The sequence below is a fragment of the Schistocerca gregaria genome, chromosome 11 (genome assembly GCF_023897955.1).
Source record: "Schistocerca gregaria isolate iqSchGreg1 chromosome 11, iqSchGreg1.2, whole genome shotgun sequence".
Taxonomy (NCBI): domain Eukaryota; kingdom Metazoa; phylum Arthropoda; class Insecta; order Orthoptera; family Acrididae; genus Schistocerca; species Schistocerca gregaria.
This window is the reverse complement of record NC_064930.1, coordinates 25,748,344-25,772,981: the sequence shown is the minus strand read 5'-3', so window position 1 is coordinate 25,772,981 and position 24,638 is coordinate 25,748,344. Positions and strand designations below refer to the sequence as shown.

The following is a 24,638-nucleotide window of genomic DNA, read 5'->3' as shown; positions in this document are numbered from 1 at the left end:
ATGATGACATATGGTACTTAGAATGTGTTGCAGAGTGCTGTGAAGCAGAAGGTGATGTATTTGTGAACTTCATGGCACCAGCAAAATCATTTCATTGGGCACTTTTGGCAGACAGGTGTTGGGTTCCTTTTGAACGTATTCTTATGACAGTTCCAGTTCCTACCACTGCGTCAAGAAGACAGTACAATTTGCCACTCAGTATAGAGAGCACAGTAGCTAAAGTGTGGGGGAACTTCTGTTCGAACCACAATCGACTGGTTTTTAGCAGTTAAGGTGCACTAAACAGTAATGATAGGTTGTGTTAATCTGTCTATATGTTGTTGTTCAGTGATTAAACAGTTGTGGGAGAGGATAAGAAGAGGCAGAACAGTTTAATAGGTTTTTGCAAAATTGTGTTGTGGAACAATGGCCACATCACCAAATGCATCTGTCAACTTCCATTGTACACAAATGTCTTGCAATAACATGCTGAAATTTTTAGATATATATCATTATGGTCTACTTATGCAGTGTGTGAAATTTGGCTTGGATACCACTTTTCTCTTTTGTGGCAACACACTTTGAAAATCCACGTTTTTCAGTTACTTTATCAAAGTTTTGTATTTTCGTGTGCGTTTAACTCAGCTTTTGTGACTGATATGGGCTTGATGAGCTCTGTGTGTGTTTAGGCCACATTAAGCGTACCACAAAAAATTTATACCCTTTTTGAGTGAATTATATTTGGCATAGAGGGCACCTACAATATGTACCTTTTCATGTATTACATTTTAATCACATTTTGGAAATTTTTATTTTCCCACAGAAATATGTTGTTGGTGTTTTGATTCATGGACTGTGTTCTCTAAATGGTTGGTACTAGGTTGTAAAAATTTCACTAGACTGTGTGGAGTAGTTCCAAAGTTATTAAGACCTAAAGTTGGGCCTGAAGATAGATTGCCAGATGGGGTTGCAATTTCTGGGTCACACCACCTTCTTTCACAAATCATAGTTCTGGAACTAATTGGAAGGGGAAACTAATACTTTGTACATGAGTGTTCCACACATGGTAGAATTAGTATACAGAATTTCAGTCAAATCTGAGACTATGAACTGGTTGAACTGACATGGAATGACCCTGTTATAAATCTGACTCTCCAGTATGAGATATTTTTCATAACAGTTACACATTATTTCTTTCAGAAAATTTGCTACTTATATTGTGCTTTGACAATTACCCACATGTATTTAGTAATTATTCACCTTAGATAATTATGTACAACATTGTTTTTATATTAAATAAATCATGTTATTGCTTAGAACAGTGAACTGCCTCATACTTGCCTACTTTTACTTAACATTTCACACTTGTGAAAAAGAACTTTTGAGATCTAGGAAAACCTCCTATTGCTATCACATAATGTTAGACATATACTCAAATACATATTAAAACGCTAAACTTTTGAAAAGGGAAACTTTTGATTAAGAACTATCCAAGGATCAAGTGCTTTATGAAATCTTTGGTACAGACACTGCCGTAAATCCTAGCTGCCTAGCTGCAACAATTGCATTTCAGTGTACACATGATAGTAATAGAAAGATTCCTGGATGCAAGCTGTCAAACATAAATTAACACTATGCAAAAAATGAAACAAAATACATTACATACATTCAGAGCAACAAAGAGATTGTTAGAAGAGACTTCAAGTACTGTTACATGCCAGTTAGCACCTAGAAGACAGAGTATGTATGGAGCATGAAAGTGAAGTAAATGACTTTTTCATTTCTGGTGCGAAGCAACACTGACTTTCTGGTGTGTGATTGACTCATGAAGAAAGAAGAGAATGCAAAAGATCAAAAGGTAGTCCATGAACCTGTAGACAGATAACTGAGGGCTATAATGTGGTATTATTCAGTGGAAGCTGGCTGTGCTATGAAGGAAGTGATTTGTTGTTGTTGTTGCACTGTTATCTTCCATTTGAAAACTAGTCTGAAGCAGCAATCAATGCTAGTTGTGATACACAACACAAATGAACACTTGTTTTTGTGATATTCTTGACAACCCAATGTAAATTGTGTGTGTGTGTGTGTGTGTGTGTGTGTGTGTGTGTGTGTGTGTGTGTGTGTGTGTGGTCTTAGCATAAGATAGTTCAAGAAGTAAGTCTAGGGAACAATGACCTCAGCATTTTGGTCTCTCAGGAATTCACACATTTACCCTCCCTCCCCCCATTTTCCATGTCACCTCTTAGGGCGAATTTGTGGCTTTACATAAAATCTCATTTTGCTCAGTCATTGCCTGACTTTTGGGAGGCTATCTCCCTGTCTAATAAACTTAATGCAGTCAAGGAGACGCCAACCATGTGGCATTCTTCCCTCTGCCTCCCCCTGTGGGAATCTACCATCCTTGGCCATCTTCCTGTTGGCCATCTTCCTGTTGGCCATGCTAGGGTGACCCATAATTTTTTACTCTGCACTGGCCCCTTATTCAGCTTGCATTGATCGCATTTCTCTCACCCAGCGCAAAGTCCCAAGCAACTGGAAAAAAGCACAGATGACACCTGTGTATAAGAAGGGCAAAATAACAGGCATGAAATTACAGGCCAATATCCTTAACACTGGTTTGCTGCACAATTTTTGAGCATGTTCTCAGTTCAAATATAATAAATTTTCTTGAGACTGAGATGCTTACATCCACGAATGAGCATGATTTTAGAAATCATCACCTGGGCGAAGCTTAGCTTGCCCTTTTCTCACATGATATTCTGCAAACTGTGGGTGAAGGACAATAGGCAATTCCATATTTCTAAATTTCCAGAAAGCATTTGAGACAGTGCCCCATTGCAAGCTGTTGATCAAGGGACAAGCATATGGATAGGGTCACAGATATTTGAGTGGCACAAAGACTTCTTAAGTTACATTACCCAGGATGTTGTCTTCAATGATGAGTGTTTGTCAGAGACAAGGGTATCACCGTGAGTGCCCCAGGGAAGTGTGATAGAACTGCTGTTGTTGTTTATATACATAAATGATTTGGTGGACAGGGTGCACTGTGGTTGTTTGGCAATGATGCTTTGGTGTACGGTAAGGTGTTGAAGTTGAGTGACTGTAGGAGGGTACAAGATGACTTGGACAAAATTTCTAGTTGGTGTTTTGAATGGCAGCTAGCTCTAAATGTAGAAAAACTTAGGTTGAAGCAGATGAGTAGGAAAAACAAACCCATAATGTTCGAATAGAGCATTAGTAATGTTCTGCTGGACCCAGTCAAGTCGTTTAACTATGCGGGTGTAATGTCGCAAAGCAATATGAAATGGAATGAGATTATGGTAGGAAAGGTGAATGTCGGACTTTGATTTATTGGGAGAATTCTAGGAAAGTGTGGTTCATCTGTAAAGGCGATGGTATATAGGACACTAGTGTGTCCTGCCGGCCGCGGTGGTCTCGCGGTTCTAGGCGCGCAGTCCGGAACCGTGCAACTGCTACGGTCGCAGGTTCGAATCCTGCCTCAGGCATGGATGTATGTGATGTCCTTAGGTTAGTTAGGTTTAAGTAGTTCTAAGTTCTAGGGGACTGATGGCCACAGCAGTTGAGTCCCATAGTGCTCAGAGCCTTTTTTTTGTGTCTCCTATTCTTGAGTACTTTTACAATGTTTGGGATCTATACCAGGTCAGATTAAAGGAAGACAGAAAAGGAATTCAGAGGTTTTCTGCTTTCTCTCATTCTGTTTACGAGTGGAACAGGAAAGGAAATGGCTAGTGTGATATGGGGGTACCCTCTGCGACATATCTTGAGGTGGACTGCGGGAGTATCGATGTAGGTCTGGATGTTGATCAACACACAGTGTAGTATAGACTGTGGTCAACAGTCAGCTAGAAGCAAATGATGCCATGGCCAATAGTAATACCAAAAAGGAGTAGATTGTTGCCTGACTGTTCACTCCAGCTATACTCTCAAGAGGATGCTACAAACTTGTTTAAGAATGGCATTTGCATCTGTGGCAGCACTGATGCTGGCTTTCATAATGGGGAAATTTGTTGTGGTTTGTCGTTCAGGTGGAAGCAAAGAGAATTTCCTGTTGATCGAACATGTACTCCAAACCCATGGTAGTTGAGAAACTGAATCCATATTTACATGCTGGAATGTTCTTCTGAAGTGGATTTCATAGGTGTATCTTGAGAGGATTAATGCTCAGCTGTGGAGCCAATGAGCTGTATTACCTCGGAAATGAACAGTTGAGTTTAACAGTGAGATCAGCGGCTTATGGTCTGTTACCAGGTAGAACTTTGTTCCATAAAGAGAGAAATGAAATATATTCAAAGTGAATATAGAAACTAGTCCATCCTTTTCAATTTGAGTGTATTTCATTTTTGCTGAGGTGAGGGTTTGTGAAATGTAAGTGATGTGGTACTCAGAACTGGCAGCTTCTTGGTGACTGAAGACGGCCCCCACCCTGTTGTCTGATGCATCCACTGCCACCACTATCTGCTTCGTGGGTTGGAACATTGCTAAACAAGCTGAGAACAGGCACAGTTTGAGTTCCTGGAACTCCCTTTCACATGTGGCCACCCACGTGAAAACTTCCAGCTTCTTACACAAGTGATGTAATGGATGAGCTGTCAGAGATGTCACTGGAATGCATTTTCCACAATATGTAATTTTTTCAATAAAGGTCTGGAGCTGCTTGAGGTTCACCGGCTGAGGCATAAATGCAGTCACTTGGACATCTTTCTGCATTCACTTGGATGTGTTTCTGCATTGGTAACATACCTGTCTGAGAAAGGATGTGACCTGAATACTCCACTGAAGACTGTGAAAATTCTTGTGTGTTGAGATTGCACTTTAATCCTGCCTCCTGCAAAACAAAAAAGTGTAACATCAAATTCACTAAATAGTTCTTGGTGGCATTTCAAAAATGCCATCCAAGTAGTTAATGCAACCTGGCACATTGTGAAGGTACCGTTCCAGGAACCTCTGGAAAATTTCTGGGCCACCAGAGACCCTGAAGACAAACCACTTATATTTGTATAAATTATGCGGTTTACTAATCATCAATATCTTCTGGATCTTCTGGGAACATTCGTGTGATGGGAGTTGTAAGTACACCTTGGTGAGGTCAGTTTAAGAGTAGTAGTGTCCACCCACCAGCTTTACATACAGTTACTCTGACTTTGGAATGGGTTGTGTGTCAACATCAGCTTGAGCAGTCACTGTGAACTTGGAAGTCCCTGCACAGTCTGAATTTGCCGTATGGTTTCCTGATGACAGCCAGGAGAGTAGCCCACCATCACATCCAATCCCTGCAGCCTGTCTAATTCAGCCTTGACTGGTCCCAGAGAGCCAGTGCCACAGGCAGAGATCGAAAAAAGCGAGACTGTGCTGTATGTTTCAGTGAAATGTGAGCTTCAGAATTCTTCACTTTTCCCAGAACAGAAGGAAAAACATTGGGGAATTTGATGCAGAGCACGTCCAGTTGTGGATAAGGAACATTCTCAGAGGCCAGGTTTACTATGTCATTGAAGGAAAATCCAAAAGACATAAATGTGTCCAGATTGAGAAAGTTCACTATCAGCACTGTTTATGACTAATAAAGTTAAATACCTGGTTATATTTTTGTAAATGGCTTCTGTGGTAAATTGACCTTATAATGGAGTATGTTGCTTGTTGTAATTTACCAGCTGTTGAACTAATGGAGTAAGTACACATAACAATAACTGCAAACATGTTTGAAAATTTGAGACAGGTGGTGGCCCCTATATTTACTTGAAAGTTGACTTGTCTTGCCAGCCACCCACAGTGAAATGAGCAGTTTGTTGGAGGAACATCCGGGAGTGGATGGTGCAGAATGTGTAACATTAACGTCCATTTCATCTCGTGATTGTGAGATAGGAACATTCACACAACAAATATTCATTTCTAGGATGCTTCTGAAAACAGTTTGGGCAAGCTGGTGCAACCTGGGTGGCAGAGGAACACACGTGGTATTGTTTTTATACTGCCATGATATCACCCTGGCTGCTGAATACTTCATGTGTTTGGGTTCACTGTTCACCATGGCAGTGTCCATACAGGAATCTTAAGTGATGGCCAATTGTTTCTGTGACTACATAGGGCTGTGTTGACCACGACATCTCATCAAACAAAAGGTCATCAAACTGTAAAGTTTTAATTGAAACTAGTTATTGAGTGCTGCATGGACAATTGTGCCTCTTTATTGTGTCTTCTGCATAAGACTCCTTGGTGGTAGGAGTAAAAACATTTGCATTGGTGACTGATCCCCTGGAGTTCAGATGCCCTAGGTAGATAGGACTGACTCAGTTGCTTGCAACATAGGTAAAACTTGAGGTGAGCAGAAATCACATGGAAATTGCTTTGTTAATAAGTGATCCAAAAAGAACAAATTTCTTTGAAAGTCAGTTTTATCAGGTTCCATCAGAGGGGCCAGTCTGTGTGAGAGTCGATGATAAGAAAAGGGGTTTAGCACTATCATAGTTGTTTACCTTAAACTTATCAGAAAGCTGTTGCAGTCCCAGGCTTCCAATTTTTCCTTTCACAATGGGAAGAGCGAAGGATTGATCACCAGCTGTTGGAATACTCTGGCCTGGAGGTCTCCCATTCGTTGTTAACTTTCAACTTGATAAGCCATCAGCTGTTGCATAACAGCTGCAAGAAGTGGCTTAGCCATGGTGACTTAAGTAAATGTTAGGTACCATGCAGTACAATTAGTCCATAGGTCACAGAAAAGACCCAGTCCTAAAGTGTCACGGAAGTGCCAAAATTCACATGCCAAGTTTTCACAGTTCGAGCAATGGAACACACTCAAGTTAAGTCCACAGTGTCACTTTTGTTGTGGTACATAATACAAGTGAACACTGTGGTACATAATACAAGTGAACACTGGTTTTTGCAATATTTTTATTAATTGATTAAAACAGTCAACAGCACAATGTATAATTATTAAACTACCTGGAGGTGATACCAGGGTGGTAGTGTAACAATATCCAAATCTTGAGGGCTGCACAATAAGTAACAGTCCACAGTATGGCATAGACTGAAGCTGGGTTGGTTCACATTGGCCAAGAGATAGACAAGTATTGACATCACTGATGTTGGTGGTGCTATTTCTGTGTCTTTAAACACTGCCAGTGTTTTAGATCTGCCCTGTAGACAGAGCCGCTGGTGTTGATACCTGCATCAACAGGGCAGCCTTATGTCAGTATGTCGATTAACATCTGTGTTGTGCTGACGCAGGCAGTTGCATGAGCATCTGCAGCAGCATACGGATCTTGAGCAAGGCAGATGGCAAAAGATAGTGATACCTCTGGCTTTATCACACTCGTCTGTTAGTTTCATAAGTCACTCTTGCAAAATACTGGTACAAATTATTTGTGGAAGAATGGGAGAAGTGATAGAAGTTGAACTTGAAGATCAATTTGGGTTTAGGAAAAGTATAGAAACTTATGGCACAATACTGCCCGTGACTTATTTTGGGAGGTAGTTTAGAGAAAGGCAAACCTATGTATATAGTGTTTGTACATTTTGATAAATCTGGACATTGTTAACTGCAATACAATCTTTAAAATTTTGAATGTAGCACTGAAGAAATGCAGAAAGAAAAAGGCTATTTACAACCTGTACAGGAAGTACACTTCAACAACAAAAGTCAAAGTGTGTAAAAGAATTGCAGTGGTTGGGAAAGGAGTGAGACAGATATGTAGCCAATGTTATTCAGTATATACATTGAGCAAGCAATAAAAGGAAGCAAGGAGATATTTGGAAAGGAAATGCCTGTTCTTGGAGAACAAATTAAAAATTGCCATTGTAATTCTGCCAGAAACAGCCAAGGACTTTGAAGAATAGTTGAATGGAATGAATAGTGTCTGGAAATGAGGTTGTAAGTGGAATGTTAATAAAAGTAAAACATGGATCGTAGAATGAAGCTGAATTAAAACAGCCTGTGCTGGAGGAATTAGATTAGGGAATAAAACACTAAGTGTAGCCAATAGGCAGCAAAAATGGTAACAGTGTTTGAAGTAGGGAGGGTGTAAAATCCTGACTGGCAGTAGCAAGAAAACTGTTTATGAAAGACAGGAATATGTTGAAACTGAAAATAAAACTGTGTGCGCATGTTCTGTCGAGTTGTTTTCATTTTATGCACAATATTTTGCCAACCAACCTAGCAGTCTCCTTCAGACGCTGTAAATTTTAGTGTTGTGTACTTGCTGCCTGGATCCTGCCATATCAGAAAGCCCAGACGAACACAAATAATTGATCACACCAAGAAAACATGAGAGACTTTACAATAAATTTGTTAGGCAATCTCTTCTGTAGATGTTTATGTAGAGTGTAGCCTCATGCAGAAATGATAAGCTGTTCATGCAGAGGCAGGATAGAAGCTTTTGAAATGCGAAACTGTAGAAGAATGGTAAAGTTTAGGTTGATAGATCACATAACTAATGGGTGCCATACCAAATTTAATTTGGCAGGAAAAAAATAGTGGTACAGCTTGACCAAAAGAAGGGATGATATGGCAGGACACTGCCTGAGGCATCAAGGAATCATCAGTTTTGTAATGAAGGGAAATGGGACAGGGAGGGGGGTGGGTCAGACTTGTAGAGGCTTGGATTAGAGTAACCAGTCTGAAATGGATGTAGGTTACAGTAGTTACACAGATATAGAGCCACTTGCACAGGACAGACTTGTGTGGAGAGCTGCTTCAGACCATTTTCCAGTTTGAAGGCTACAAAGAAAACATGAAATTATACTGTATGAAAATTTCTACCGGGTGTCTTAATTTTTCCTTCCCTTCCTTTTTATACCATCAAATTGCAGTTCCACCCCCATGACAATTTAATGTTTGTCTCTGTTAACTAACTGGGCATATTCTTTCATTTCATCATATGTTTTTTAAATCTCCAGCTGAACTAAATTGTAATGTCTTGTCTTGCAACTAGCACTAGTGTCAGCAGTTGGTACTGTCCTGCACTATACAGTGTCAGACTTTGTATTCAACTTTCATATTCTATATCGTATTCATGCTTTTTCACATTATATGGCATAGGAAATATACATTTTAACTTTTCTTTGGCAGTTAAATGATGCCTATTTTTTATTTTGTACAGATTATTGAAGATTTACTTGGTGTTTGCAAATTTTGTGAAATTGAAGACAGAGCACTGGCACTTGCATCACAATCAGATGGCAGTAATGTAAGTAATAACATTGTCCTTGCAGATTTTCTTGGGTGGGGATAGGTTTACTGCCTGATTTGAGAGTTGTGGAAGTGCTGTGTGATGCACACAGCAGAAGGAAGTATAGGTAACAGAGTTGTAGGAGTTAACATTAGTAGTTTTACATTATGCTCCAGTCTTCAAGAGTTCACATATGACTGCACAAATGATGTCCAGACAGGGCTGAACAAAAGAAATGATTCTGTTGATGTTTGATGCATCTAAAGTATTTGACTGTGTGACTTGTAAAATTTTACTTGCAAAATTAAAATTTTGTAGCATTAATGGTACTTTTCATTGATAAAAGAAGCTGAGCATTCATATTTCTAAAGCATCACCATGTTTGACGCATCTATTGTGCGGGACCTATTTCACCCATTGTGTTCTACATTTTTTATTTTTTAAATTCTTCCATCCATGTATGGGCTACAGTTACACTACTGCCTTCATTCCATGTTACTTTTTATTTCACCAGTATTCCTTGAATCTGTAACACTTTTTCTAGTTCTTCTTTTGACAATATTTGTTCTGGTCTTCTTGCTTTCTTGTCGAATAGTTTCCCCCTCTCACTTTTTTCCTCTGTGAATCTGTGTTTTCTATACTGATCCCTCACTTCCCTAGGTATGTATGTACTCCTTTCTCTCATGAGACTTGTGATTTTCTGTTCCGGTATCTTTTTTCCCAAACCGTAATGTGGAAGAGCAAGTTGGCAATAACAGTATGAATAAGGATAGATTGCTACTCATCACACAGAGGATTCGTTGAGTGACTCACCTCCAATCCATTGCACCAATGGTCATATCACTTTTAAAGTAATGGATGTAAGACCTGTCCATACAAGACTTATCCCTTACATCCTGCCACTACTACCCATTTCAGTCCTGTTACTGGCATATCCTAATTCGTGAAAGGCAGGATCACCTGTGAAAGCACGCATGGGGTCCATCAAATTAGCTCCAAACAATGTGCAGCATTCTATGTGGATGTGAACATTAACAGTGTGTCTGTCTACTAGAAGGGCACTACAGCATCTTCCCCCGTGCCTATCACTGCTATCCCTTCTCCTCCCTAGTCCATGGCTCTCAGTAAATCTATTGAAGGACTTTTTCTAATAGTTAGTCTAATTTTAAATGTATCTTTCTTTTTTTTCTCTGTGTGAACCTGTTTCTGCAGTTGTCTGTGCTGCATGAACATCAACATTTAACTACAATAGTGTAGTGTCTGAATTTGGCATGCTGATATATAGGTATTTAGATTTGTAAGTATTCTGATGTAATCTGTCTGTTTTTGGACATTTCTTAGACTTCTGTCTTCATGTTGCTGTTTGTATTGAGACTTTCACCTAGGTGCTTGAAACGTTGAAACGTGTCCTTTAGATGTTCCCACATTTTACGCTGTCCAGGTTGGATATTTTGCCACTATGTTAATGGGCTCTGCCTGTTAAAAAGAAATTTTTAGTCCATCTTCCCTGCTCTTAGTTTTAGGGGTTCTGTTTGTTCAGTTCCAGTTTCCAGATTTTGTATGAAAAATACAAAAAAATTGCTGAAAGCGAGGCATTTGAATTTGGTCTCAGTCTCTCTACAGCCATGTTTGGTTCCATTTGAGATATTGTGGTGATTCCTTTTTTCCCTTTTATCTACTTTTCTCGATTACTCTTGCCAGCACACAATTGCAGTCTTTGTTATTTTAAGAGGTGTGATTGCGTAAACTCTTTCTCTTACACGTGGAATGTTTGTCTGTGCTGCTCTTTGTAGCAGATAATTTAAAATGTAGTTGAACACACAACTGCAGCTGTCTGGAGCACTCTCATGTGCATCGATACTCTGCAAGCTGATGGCCAACTCATATAAATACTTGGTTGTGATACTTTGTAGGAATGTGGAATGGAATGATCACCTTGGCCCAATTGTGCATAAAGCAGGTGGCAGATATCGATTTATTTGTAGAATACATGGGAAACTCAGTCAGTCTACAAAGGAGATTGCTTACAAATCACTCGTGCAACCCATTCTAGAATATTTCTCAAGTGTGTGGCACCAAGTAGGACTAACAAGGGATATTGAACATATACAGAGAAGGGAAGCACAAATGGTGACAAGTTTGTTTGATCCATGGGAGAAACTGAACTGCAGGCTCTTGGAGGTAGATGTAAAGTATTCCAAGAAACACAAATAATGAAGTTCAAAGACTTGGCTTTAATTAATGCCTCTATGAATATACTAACCCCTCTCCTACATATCACTCCCATAGGGATTGTGAGAGTAAGGTTAATAACAGCATGCACGGAGGCTTTTACACAATCACTCTTCCCATGCTCCATATGTGAATGGAATCGGATAAAAGTGATAGTAGCTGCTACAGTGGAATGTACCCTCTGTCACGTAGATGTAAGTGGTGCAGTTAAAATAACTATTCATGCAGAATTGACCATGTGAGGGCATAGTATTACTCCAGGTTCGTCATCTGCATTTCATAACTCACTCCTCATACCTCATGTAAATTATGTGAGGTTTAAGACCTCTTGCACTTGTTGCGAATGATCCTGTGTCTACAGGTCACTGGAACAAGATGCTGAATATTTTTCCAGTGGAGTGTTGGGCTGAGGTGGTCATTGTGAACATGCTGCTCAGTGCTCATCTACCGGGCTCCCACACGATCATTCTTCCACACTCTTTATTGGTTGAGGGTTGTAGGCAATCTTTGCAAGGCATCTCTAGTTGACAGACCTAAACTGAGTGAATAGTGCTTGTCCAGCAACACACGAGTTATGGAGCATATACTATCAGAGCAGCCCCTCAGCTAGATAACGACTTTTGACTGGAGAAGACGACAATTTTCCATCTCAATGATACAGCGAAATATTTCAAAGCTGCGTCTAGCTGATGGTTGCCTGCACAACCTTCCACTTTACACAGGAACGAAGATTTCCAGAGTTTACAACAGATCTCCTAGACGCTCCCTTGGACAGGCAGTTTTGCCCTGATAAGGAGCTTAAGGGTCAGAGGAGGCTGAATTTTTAAAAAGATTATAACACTTTTGTTTTGAGTGCCAATAAACACTTACTATTACAATTTCGAATTTTGAGTGTACTAGGAATAACAGCTGGCATGTAGTGTTGGCTGCTGCCTATACAGATTACTCATAGACTCTTTAGACACACACAGCTGCAGGGCAGCACAATGAGATGTGGTGGGAAGTGGCTGTTTGTTGCTGGAGAGAGGCTTCAATGGTCTGGTGGCGTGTGCCTTGGGCACTGATGGTACAAAGCTGTAAAACTCCACGTGGTAGCCATTACAGTGGACCATTGACAACGGTTATACAATGTTGTTGTTGTGGTCTTCAGTCCTGAGACTGGTTTGGTGCAGCTCTCCATGCTACTCTATCCTGTACAAGCCTCTTCATCTCCCAGTACCTACTGCAACCTACATCCTTCTGAACCTGCTTGGTGTATTCATCTCTTGGTCTCCCTCTACGATTTTTACCCTCCACACTGCCCTCCAATACTAACTTGGTGATCCCTTGATGCCTCAGAACATGTCCTACCAACCAATCCATTCTTCTAGTCAAGCTGTGCCACAAACTTCTCTTCTCCCCAATCCTATTCAACACCTCCTCATTAGTTATGTGATCTACCCATCTAATCTTCAGCATTTTTCTGTAGCACCACATTTTGAAACATTCTATTCTCTTCTTGTCTAAAATATTTATCATCCATGTTTCACTTCCATACATGGCTACACTCCATACAAATACTTCCAGAAACGACTTCCTGACACTTAAATCTATACTCGATGTTAACAAATTTCTCTTCTTCAGAAACGCTTTCCTTCCCATTGCCAGTCTACATTTTATATCCTATCTACTTCGACCATCATCAGTTATTTTGTTCCACAAATAGCAAAACTCCTTTACTACTTTAAGTGTCTCATTTCCTAATCTAATTCCCTCAGCATCACCCAACTTAATTCGACTACATTCCATTATCCTCGTTTTGCTTTTGTTGATGTTCATCTTATATCCTCCGTTCAAGACAATATCCATTCCGTTCAACTGCTCTTCCAAGTCCTTTGCTGTCTCTGACAGAATTACAATGTTATCAGCAAACCTCAAAGTTTTTATTTCTTCCCCATGGATTTTAAGACCTACTCTTAACTTTTCTTTTTTTCCTTTTACTGCTTGCTCAATATACAGATTGAATAACATCAGGGAGAGGCTACAACCCTGTCTCACTCCCTTCCCAGCCGCTGCTTCCCTTTCATGCCTCTCAACTCTTATAACTGCCATCTGGTTTCTGTACAAATTATAAATAGCCTTTCGCTCCCCGTATTTTACCCCTGCCACCTTTAGAATTTGAAAGAGAGTATTCCAGTCAACATTGTCGAAAGCTTCCTCTAAGTCTACAAATACTAAAAACATAGGTTTGCCTTTCCTGAATCTTTCTTCTAAGATAAGTCGTAAGGTTAGTATTACCTCACGTGTTCCAACATTCCTACAGAATTCAAACTGATCTTCCCTGAGGTCGGCTTCCACCAGTTTCTCCATTCGCCTGTAAAGAATTTGCGTTAGTATTTTGCAGCTATGATGGTAATTTTCACATTTGTCAACACCTGCTTTCTTTGTGATTGGAATTATTATATTCTTCTTGAGGTCTGAAGGTATTTTGCCTGTCTCATACATCTTGCTCACCAGAAGGTAGAGTTTTGTCAGGACTGCTCTCTCGAGGCCGTCAGTAGTTCTAATGGAATGCTGTCTACTCCCGGGGCCTTGTTTCAACTCACGACTCAGATCTTTCAGTGCTCTGTCAAACTATTCACGCAGTATCATATCTCCCATTTCATCTTCATCTTCATCCTCTTCCTTTTCCATAATATTGTCCTCAAGTACATCGCCCTTGTATAGACCCTGTATATACTCCTTCCACCTTTCTGCTTTCCCTTCTTTGCTTAGAACTGGGTTTTCATCTGAGCTCTTGATGTTCGTACAAGTGGTTCTCTTATCTCCAAAAGTCTCTTTAATTTTCCTGTAGGCAGTATCTATCTTACCCCTAGTGAGATAAGCCTCTACATCCTTAGATTTATCCTTTAGCCATTCCTGCTTAGCCATTTTGCACTTCTGGCCGATCCCATTTTTGAGACGTTTGTATTCCTTTTTGCCTGCTTCATTTACTGCATTTTTATATTTTCTCCTTTCATCAATTAAATTCGATATTCCTACTGTTACCCAAGAATTTCTACTAGCCCTTGTCTTTTTACCTATTTGATCCTCTGCTGCCTTCACTACTTCATCTCTCAAAGCTACCTGTTCTTCTTTCTTTCTCCCATGTCTGTCAATTGTTCCCTTATGCTTTCCCTGAATCTCTGTACAACCTCTGGTTCTTTCAGTTTATCCAGGTCTCATCTCCTTAAATTCCCACCTTTTTGCAGTTTCTTCAGTTTTAATCTACACTTAATAACGAATATATTGTGGTCAGAGTGCACATCTGCCCCTGGAAATGTCTTACAATTTAAAACCTGGTTCCTAAATCTCTGTATTACTATTACATAATGTATTTGAAACCTGTCAATATCTCCAGGTTTCTTCCATTATACAACCTTCTTTCATGATTCTTGAACCAAGTATTAGCTATGATTAAGTTGTGCTCTGTGCAAAATTCTACCAGGCGGCTTCCTCTTTCATTTCTTAGCCCCAATCCATATTCACCTACTATGTTTCCTTGTCTCCCTTTTCCTACAGTCGAATTCCAGTCACCCACAACTATTAAATTTTCGTCTCCCTTCACTACCTGAATAATTTCTTTTATCTCATTATACATTTCATCAATTTCTTCATCTACAAAGCTAGTTGGCATATAAACTTGTACTACTGTAGTAGGTGTGGGCTTCATATCTATCTTGGCCACAATAATGTGTTCACTATGCTGTTTGTAGTAGCTTACCCGTATTCCTATTTTTTTTATTCATTATTAAACCTACTCCTGCATTACCCCTATTTGACTTTGTATTTATAACCCTGTATTCACCTGACCAAAAGTCTTGTACCTCCTGCCACCGAACTCCACTAATTCCCACTATACCTAACTTCAACCTATCCAGTTCTTTTTCTAAATTTTCTAACCTACCTGTCCGATTAAGGGATGTGACATTCCACGCTCCGATCCGTAGAATGCCAGTTTTCTTTCTCCTGATGACAACGTCCTCTTGAGTAGTCCCCGCCTGGAGATCCAAATGGGGGACTATTTTACCTCCGGAATATTTTACGCAAGAGGACGCCATCATCATTTAATCATACAGTAAAGCTGCATGCCCTCGGGAAAAATTACGGCTGTAGTTTCCCCTTGCTTTCAACCGTTCGCAGTACCAGCACAGCAGGGCCGTTTTGGTTAGTGTTACAAGGCCAGAGCAGTCAATCATCCAGACTGTTGCCCCTGCAACTACTGAAAAGGCTGCTGCCCCTCTTCATGAACCACACGTTTGTCTGGCCTCTCAACAGATACCCCTCCGTTGTGGTTGCACCTACGGTATGGCTATCTGTATCGCTGAGGCACGCAAGCCTCCCCACCAACGGCAAGGTCCATGGATCACAGGGGGGTGTTATACAATAAAAGGATATAATTTAGAAGGAACTGCCTCCCACTGGTAGTCAGTGTCCCACGTTAAGCAATTTCAATCAATTTTGAATTTAGTTTCTGGCTTCTGTGAGTTATGCCAAACAGGAAGGTCATATCATCTGAGGTGTAAGGGGCTATGTATTGATTCTTAATCAATAATTGGATTAGAATGTAAGTCTAGCCTTGCTCACAGGATTAATTAGAGTTAACCCATATTAGTCTGAATATGTTGGTGAAGTAAATGTTTGTTCTTAGTAGACCGAGAGTCAAAACAAAATGGCAAAATACTAAATCCATTGAAAAAATTTTGAAAGTATTGCTGAAGGCAAGCTGCTCTAAGTTCTGTTCTGTGACAGTGCCATCAGGTTATGTTTCAGTTCAATGAAGGAGCTTTAAGAAAGTAAAAACTGTGGAGTACCAAATATATAGGCAATATGCTGACCACATTCACTAAGAAAGCTGTGTACTGACTAAACTGTAATATACGAGGTATGTCCACAAAGTAACAACCGTTTGGTTATATAAAACAAACATGTACAGATACAGAAGAAATATTTATTGTACGAAAATCTACAGCTGTTAAACTACTTTTCTACATAGCTTCCGAAATTTTGTAGGCACTTGTTATAGTGTGGCACAAGTTTTTGTATGTCTTCTTCATAGAAGGTTGCCACCTGTGTATTCAATCATGTGGTAACATGTTCTTTCAGCTCGTCATCAACGTTGAAGTGTTAACCCACCAAGGACAGACTTTAGGTGTAAGAAGAGATGAAAGTCGCTTGGAGTGATGTCCGGGCTGTGCGGAGGATGATCAAAAGTGTTCCAGTGACATTCCTGTTAGAGTTGTTTGGTCACATTTGCCATGTGAGGTCAGGCATTATTGTGGAAAGAAACAATCCCTTTTGACAGTAATCCTTAGTGCTTGTTCTGTATTGTATGGCGCAATTTCTTAGTGGTCTCACAGTAACCATGTGCATTGATTGTTTGGCCTCATGGTAAGAAATCAATCAGTAAAACACGTTTTCTGTCCCAAAAAATGGTGCACATTACTTATTGAAGTGTCAAGATTTGCTTAGGCTTAACCTTTGTTTTGGGATGAAGTGTGCCTCCATTCCATTGATTGCCATTTTGTTTCAGGGGTGTTGCACGATACTCAAGTTTCACCCCTGTGACTATCCGAGAAAGAAAACCATTGCCTTCTTCATTGTAGCATGTCAAGAACTGAAGTGCACTGCCCATCCGTTACGTTTTGTGTTGTTCAGTAAGAATTCTGGGTATCCAACATGAGCAAAGTTTTCGAAATTTCAGTTTTTCAATAACAGTTTAGTGAATCAGTGATTGTAAGATTTGCAGAACTTCATAGTAAGGGCACTAAGCGTAAACTTACGGTTGTGCATGATCTTCTCTTCAGTTGTGTGAACCAGTTCATCAATAACCACAGATGGGCGTCCACTTCGTTCTTCATTGTGCACTTGATCACATCCTTCATTGAACAGTTTGACCCATTTTCTAACCATTGAACTACTCATAACATTTTGTCCTTAAACCTTGCAGATTTGCCGATGAATTTCCTTTGGTTTAACTTTCTTTGCATTTAGAGAACGAATCACATCTCATTTCACACGCAGCGGCATTTTCAGTTACGGCTGACATTATAAAGAAGCACAACAAAGCACACGTTGGCAGCAGAGATCTGAAAACGGCATACATGTCTTCTCCTTGAGTCCGAGTAACTACTGTGCATGCTCGGAACTGCGATCGTAGCCCTGCCATGGGTAGAAATAGAAACGGAACTTACTTTGTGGATGACCCTCATATTATACACGCATTTAACATACTCTTCACTGAATCTCAGAGATTCTGAGGGGTATGGCTGTAAAACTTTGACTAGATCTACTACTCTTGTGTATGAAATATGTAGTCAATAAGATCTGTCATAATTTAGAGTGGGCCAACATTGGTAAGCCCACACAAGGGAAGCCGTGTCACAGTGAATAAAATGGTTTACAATAAAAGTATAGAATCTTCTCAGTTTTTAATCCACTTCATTTCAAATATGACAGTTGAGCTTTCGATAGCTATCCTCTCCATTGTCAGGATTAAGAAACCACTGACTACTATGGTTGGCGGGCTCTAGATACTGAAATAAAGCAAAGACAGATGCTTTGCGGGTGTAGGGAGGCAGGAGTGGTAGTTTCAAGCATGTGAGCCCCTCATGCCACAAGGCATCACTTGTCCTATGCCAGACTAGAGCTGCCGCGAAATGTGCAACTTACCTTCCACACATGCATCAGTTTGGCCCTCTCTGATTGGTGCCAGATGCTGCAATCGTATCTATATAAGCTATATATAATCATATCTATATAAGAGCTCTCCCCCAGACGCCTAAGTGTGTACTCCTTGTCCCTGTTAAAATTGTTGCTATTTATTCTAATCTTGGCTGCTCCCCTTATAAAGAAATTCAGATATATTCATACTTGAGCCAAGACTCTTGCTTTTCACATTGTATTTTGCATCGACTTTCCAGGCAGTGCTCAGTTACTTCCTACTGGGTGAGCTCCCTTTGTTTAATGTTGCTTGTGCTCAGTGCAACACTCCACAACTGTAAGAGCTGATTGACCTATATAGATGCTGCAACAGTTTTAACAGAGTCCAGGGGTAAATGCTTCGTAGGATGTGGAAGTCGACTTTGGATAGCGAAAGAAAACAAAGGCGAATGCTTGGCACTTGTAGGAGGTTGCAGATGTGTTGCCAACCACTCGTCCCACGAGATATCACTGGTCCTGCTGTGAAATGGAGTTGCTATGAGCTGCTTAACTCACCTTCTGTGCGTGCATGATTTTGGCCTTCTCTGGTTGGTGCGAGATGCTGCTGTCTAGCCAGTATAAGTGGTAGGCGTGCCAGCCCCAGCAGTCAGTGGTTTCATTTTCTTGATGACGCTGATGCAGATTGCCATCAAAAGCTTGAATGTTTTATTTGAAATGACATGACTTGAAAACCAAAATGATTTTATTCAGACATGCCGCACCATGAGAAACCCAGAGTATATAATAAAAGCACTTTATTCATCTACTAATGAGGGTTTAAAATGGCAAACAGGTGTGGGGATATTAAACTAAGTCTTAGTTTCTGATTTGTAATTAAATGTGTAACATATGTACGCTTTTTTTTTTTCAATACATCTGGTTAATTGCTTAAGGCAATTGCATATAAAATTACTCTCTTCAACAACTACAACCATAGCTTTGTATCCAACTTACCTGGGACAGGTGTACACAATTCAGTAATTGCTGCATGGAAAGATACATCATCCACAAAGCTTAGAAACATTATAGGATCTTTAAGAGTATTACTGTAAACTTTCCTTTCGTGCAACATTGTAGTATAAACAGAACTTCTTGAATAACTGCTCAATAATGAAAAGCAGTCCATATCAATAGAAAATATGGGGAGTAAGGGAACCAGTTACTATAGCTAAATCGTAAAATAAACTGGTGTTGGTAGGTAAGCACAAAAACCTCTCCTAATTCATAGGCACAACACTTCATAAATGAAGTTTTGGTGTCCTGATCTAATAACATTGTAGCCATCTTTTTTGCCTGTCCACAAATCACTTCTCTGTAAATTGAACTGAATGAAACAAATACACAAATAAATCTAAGTGTTGTGCTTGGGGAGACATGTCCTGTTTTTCAATCTAAAAAGTATTGGTTCATATAATTACATTCAAAATCTGGCTAAAGCATTAGGTACTGGATCTTGGGTAACTAGTAATATTGTATTGTAGGAGCAGAACAGAGCTGCCACACTTCATTCAATTTTATCAGCAGTATATTGATGCCATGATAATGTAACCTAACAGTTTTTTGTACAATCTTACTTGTAGTAACTTAGTAGCAAATATAATATGCCATGGGTGTTATGGAATGCCAAGTAATATCAATTCACATGACACTGAAGTAGGCAGGGTCTGTGAATTAGAATATACACACAAGCTTCCATTTGTAACTATCTTTTTTTTACAAGAACCCATAAGAAAAAACTACATAACTGTCTTTCAGTTTTTAGAAAAAAAAGCTCCCTGTGAACAAACAGGAAGTCTGTGTTCACAGCTTCTCTTGCAGTGCCCATACTACAGGCAAATCAGAAAGGAGAAGAAAAGTCAGACAGCGTTACAGTCAGTGTATAATTCTGGCAGTACCAAAGTGTAACCCTGGAAGCTAAAGAAGTAAATAGGATTGTATATATAGATGTGACACATTTATGTTAAAAATGTAACAGGACAGGTAGAAACATCATCAGTAGACATCGTTATTTTCTTTCAAATGTGCATGCACAAACATTACTTAACCAGTAACATGCAGTAGATAGATGATACAAGGAGCACATGAACGTCTGACTGATGAACAAATTTTGTTACTTAGAACTTCCAGCATTGGTAGGGTTAAATCACAGGGTGATGTGAACATTGAATAGAGAGGATTAACCCCATTAATTAAAGAAGTTATTTAAATATGGTAGTCTTCTGCCACTACTTAGTGACAAGATTAGAAATGCAACTGATTACTGCCTATGCACATGGAATGTAAAAATGAAAGTTCACTCCCAACAGCAAAGCCACAGGGGAGAGCCACTAGTTGAAGGCTGTAAGAAGGGGGATGGGGGCAGTGGCTCAATGGTCATGACTGAAAAGGTGAGGAAAAGCAACTTCCTGAAGGATTCAACATGAACTCTTTCTCTTCGACAGAGGAGGAAACAGTAGCATCAGTGACATGACTCGAGTGTACGAGTGAACAGGTGAGGGCAAAAAATTAGCTGGGTTGCAGCTGACAACAGCGGCCTACTGATATAAAATTACAGTGTAAATCAACGGAATGGACAACTATAGTCTTGTCCCTCAGTGTCATGAAGGAATTGTACTGATGAGGAATGTTCAAACTAGTTCTGGCTTGCTGCACACGTGAGACAATTCACTCATGATGCTGGACCAGTAAGGGAACAACTGTGAACATGACTCTGGATAACTTCTACTGCTTCTTTATTTTAGGTCTCAATAAAAATTTACTGATCACATCCATGAGTGACATTACAACTATATTACTAAGTTACTTATTGTACAAGGAGTCAAGTAGTTCATGTGCATTATAAGTATGCATCAGTCAGTAAAACTGTGCTGATCTGAAAATAACTTAGGGGAAATGAGCATATATCCAACTTACAACAACCAGTGTGTAAAATTAACTTGGTTGAAATGAAATGAACTCTGTGGCATGCAGGAACGACAGGGTTCTGTGACCATAGGAATGGTTCAGTGACTGTCTACCTGAGGTGTGGGCATAGTGTCCACATGGACAATATTAATGCAGCATTAGGTCAAGGTATGCCCAGCTGGGGCATCCTGAAACACATATTAACACAGTAAGGCCTGACTGAGGAGACAGGGGGCCTTGTGATGTCATATAATGGTTGCCCACCTTAGAGCAGCAGATAGGAGATGAGGGGTGGGGGATGGGTAGGGGCCACATGGGAGCTTTGCATGCAGAGTTTGTGCACCTAGGCAGGTGAGAGGAAAGGCAAGGGAAAAATCAGTGGTGCTGCCAAAAACTGACATCTGATGGCTGATGGAAGTTAAAAGGATTTGACCACCAAAATCAATTCACAACACTGTCTAGACAAGCTAGGAATATTGTCCACTACTTCTGATCAATGTGATCTGCTTTGAATTGGTATCAGGAGTCTCAGGATGGGTCAGACAGGTAGGTCTGTCTCTTCAAACTAGTGCGTGTAGTGAGTGACACAGCATGGTTACCCTCGTTCATCACTGCAGTGTGTGTTAGGACGTATAACCTGCTGCTGGCAGGTGCATGGCACAGTTCTTCGCAAGCCAGACCTCTCCATCCTACTAGATTGTGCATTATACACTGCACAATACAATTGAAGACTCACTTCTGTGATAAGCTGTAATTGTCTCTTATTACTATGTAGAAGTTTTAAATTTTGGTCAAAGGTGCCTACAGTCTTTCTCTTTAGTGGTGCAAAATCATGGCACTTTCTGCTGTCACCCGAGGGCCTTGTGATGCTTCCCACAGCAATTTGTGGACACGTGCAAAAAAAAAAGGGGGCAGAGCTCAGAAGTTCATGCGAGGTGTAATGTGGATTAATGATGTCACATTGACACCAAACTTCACCACAGTTCTGCCAAATGCCATCGTGTACATGTCGCAGAGTGGGAATGTCGTCACAACCCATCTTACCCAGTTTCACCCTTCATTATGCTTCGGCAGTGGAACCTTGAACCATAATGCCCAGTGTTGCGGTCATGTGTTTCTCTTATGGATGCCCGAGAAAAACATTTCAGACACACCACCACTCATAATTGACATGAAAAGTTGTTGGAGTGTGACATAAAGTGTCAGTGAAACTCCACTTTCCTTGGTGCAGTGAGCAACAGGGCGATGTTGTTGACAACCTTTGATACTGCTGACACCCCTCCTCCCTCTCCAACCAGATGATTCAACTCTCCTCTAGAGACATCATGGGCCAGCATCCTGACTGAATGTGATCACAATCCTGCGAAGTGCAGCACTATTGCACTTTTTGCCCTGGTGCTCAGGGTGGACCCCCAAGGTACCGTTCAGACCCATTTGATGAAATTTGAATGTGATTCTAAGCACTTAAGGGCGTTTATGCTTTTGCAGCCATCATGCTTCATGCCCGCCTTTGGCTTTATTGAGGAGGGTTGTGACATTGACACATGGATGAATAAGATGGCAGTGTGCCTATGAGACTCCCTGCCCCTTCCCCATTTGATATCACTGTCAGTGCTAACTGCCCGCCTTTGTTGAGCACTTCAAAAATGTATCTGTGCAGATATGAACTGTGACTGAGACCTAGGCATCTGCAGACAGGCAATCCCTTGACACCTCTCTGATTTCACAAGTGTACTAGCAGGTGCAAGAGCAGCAGTATAGCTCGCCTGCAGGCATCAAGTACTCGCATCACAGTTTCTCTGGACAGCTACATTTTTAAGGTGCTCCATCTGTACAGCTACATTTTTAAGATGCTCCACAAAGGTGAACAGATGGAATCAGGTGTGTTACTGAACTGTACAGTCTTAGAGTTAGCCTTTACTGTTTTATTCACTTGTCAGTGTTGTACCCCTCCATGGTCATGCCACAGCAGAGTTATCAAAAATCTTTCTTAAAAATGGCTGACCCCAAAGCATTATTCCATATGACATTATTGAATTAAAATATGGAAAATGTCAACTTAATGATTTGTGTCTCCCAAGATTTTCAATGATTTGAAGTGCAAATTTGGCTAAACTAAGTTTAAGTTGTCTTAGGGGTTCCAAAATGTGCTTCTTCCAGTTTGAATTCTCATCGGTATGAAAACCAAAGGCTTTTGAAGTTTCTACCCAGTTTATTATTTCCACAGCATGTGTTACACTCATTATTGATGTAGCAATGCCTAGATGTGCAGAGTTGAAAATCTTGCGTATTTTTAGAACTGAGTGTGAGATCATTTGCAGATGATCAGTCAATGATACTTTTAAGGACATTGTTTAATATTTCTTCAGTTCTTCATGTATGGTTGGATTGATTACAGTACTAGTGTTACCAGCAAAAAGAACGAATTCTGCTTGTAGTATATTAGACTGAAGATCGTTTGCGTATATGAGGAACAATACCCTTGGGGAACCCCATAGGTGTTTTCTCCCCAGTCTGAATAATATCTCCAGACCACTTTGGTTGAATTACAAAGCACAACTTTTTGCATTCTTTTGGTCAGATAAGAAGTTATCCACTGGCTGGCAATATTATGAAATGGATAGATTACTACTCACCATGCAGCAGCTTGGTTATTTGTTTTTCATCCAACACAAAACAGTTCCACTCAACTGGGGCAGTGTAGTCCACACACTTTTCCTGTTAAAAGTAAATAATGTTCTCCTGGAAAAGCTGTAGTAGAGCCAGCAACATTATACAAATCCAACAGGTGCAACAAATGTTTTTCAGTATCAGGTTAGCTGACCAATTAATTGAAAGTAGTTTGTGAGTAAAAAATTCAAATTATTGGCACTTCTTTGATACAAAACAATGCAGAGCCCATGCTAATTTTAAGTTACAGTTCTGTCATTCACTCATAAGAGTCAGCTTATGGTAATTAACCAAACCCATTACCAAAGGGATTGGCCAACAGATCATCTGTGACAGAATGTTCTCTCAAATATTACAAAATGTGTCCTCCATGAATGGCCAGTTTGTGGCCACACCTTCTATAACAAGTCATGTGGATTTTGGTTATTCAAAAGTCACAGTTTTACATATTAAACCCGGAATTTAATGTGTTCATCTTTTTCACATATTCACATGCTCTTTGCATCATGTGGTGGTCAAGTTTTAACGATTATTCTGTACAATTTTCACATGCATTCAGAGCTCCTTACATCCACATCCACATCCAAAAATGATCATGGCTGAGATCTGCATTTAGGCTTCACAAAGCAATGCTCGTAGCCCACAAACTACTCACAAACATACTGTCCTCTGATTGCTTGATATACATCATAACGAATCCAGTACCAGTATTAAACTGGGCAATCCTGTGTCTTTTACTTTTTCTCCTGAAGTACACCACTCTCTCTCTCTCTCTCTCTCTCTCCCCCCCCCCAGTCGCTCACTTTCTCCCCTCCCTCCTCCCCTCCCTTCTCCCCTCCCTTCTCCCCTCCCTTCTCCCCTCCCTCCTCCCCTCCCTCCTCCCCTCCCTCCTCCCCTCCCTCCTCCCCTGCCTCCTCCCCACCCTCCTCCCCAACCTCCTCCCCCCTCCTC

The 24,638-nt window shown here is 40.4% G+C and overlaps 1 protein-coding gene across 8 annotated transcripts in view; it reads left to right on the top strand.

Annotated features, from left to right (window-relative positions):
- The window catches only part of LOC126295198 (uncharacterized), a 289,435-nt gene that overhangs the window by 60,077 nt on the left and 204,720 nt on the right, over positions 1-24,638 (top strand). For 7 of the 8 annotated variants that reach the window (XR_007552409.1, XR_007552414.1, XR_007552408.1 and 4 more), the window contains one exon: positions 9,093-9,179. The exons of the other annotated variant lie outside the window; for it this stretch is intronic. Coding sequence is in view for 1 of the 7 variants with exons in the window: in XM_049987511.1 (XP_049843468.1) it covers positions 9,093-9,179 (87 nt within the window). In the remaining 6 variants the exon portion in view is untranslated. The remainder of the gene's footprint in view (positions 1-9,092; positions 9,180-24,638) is intronic. 8 annotated transcript variants of the gene reach the window in all.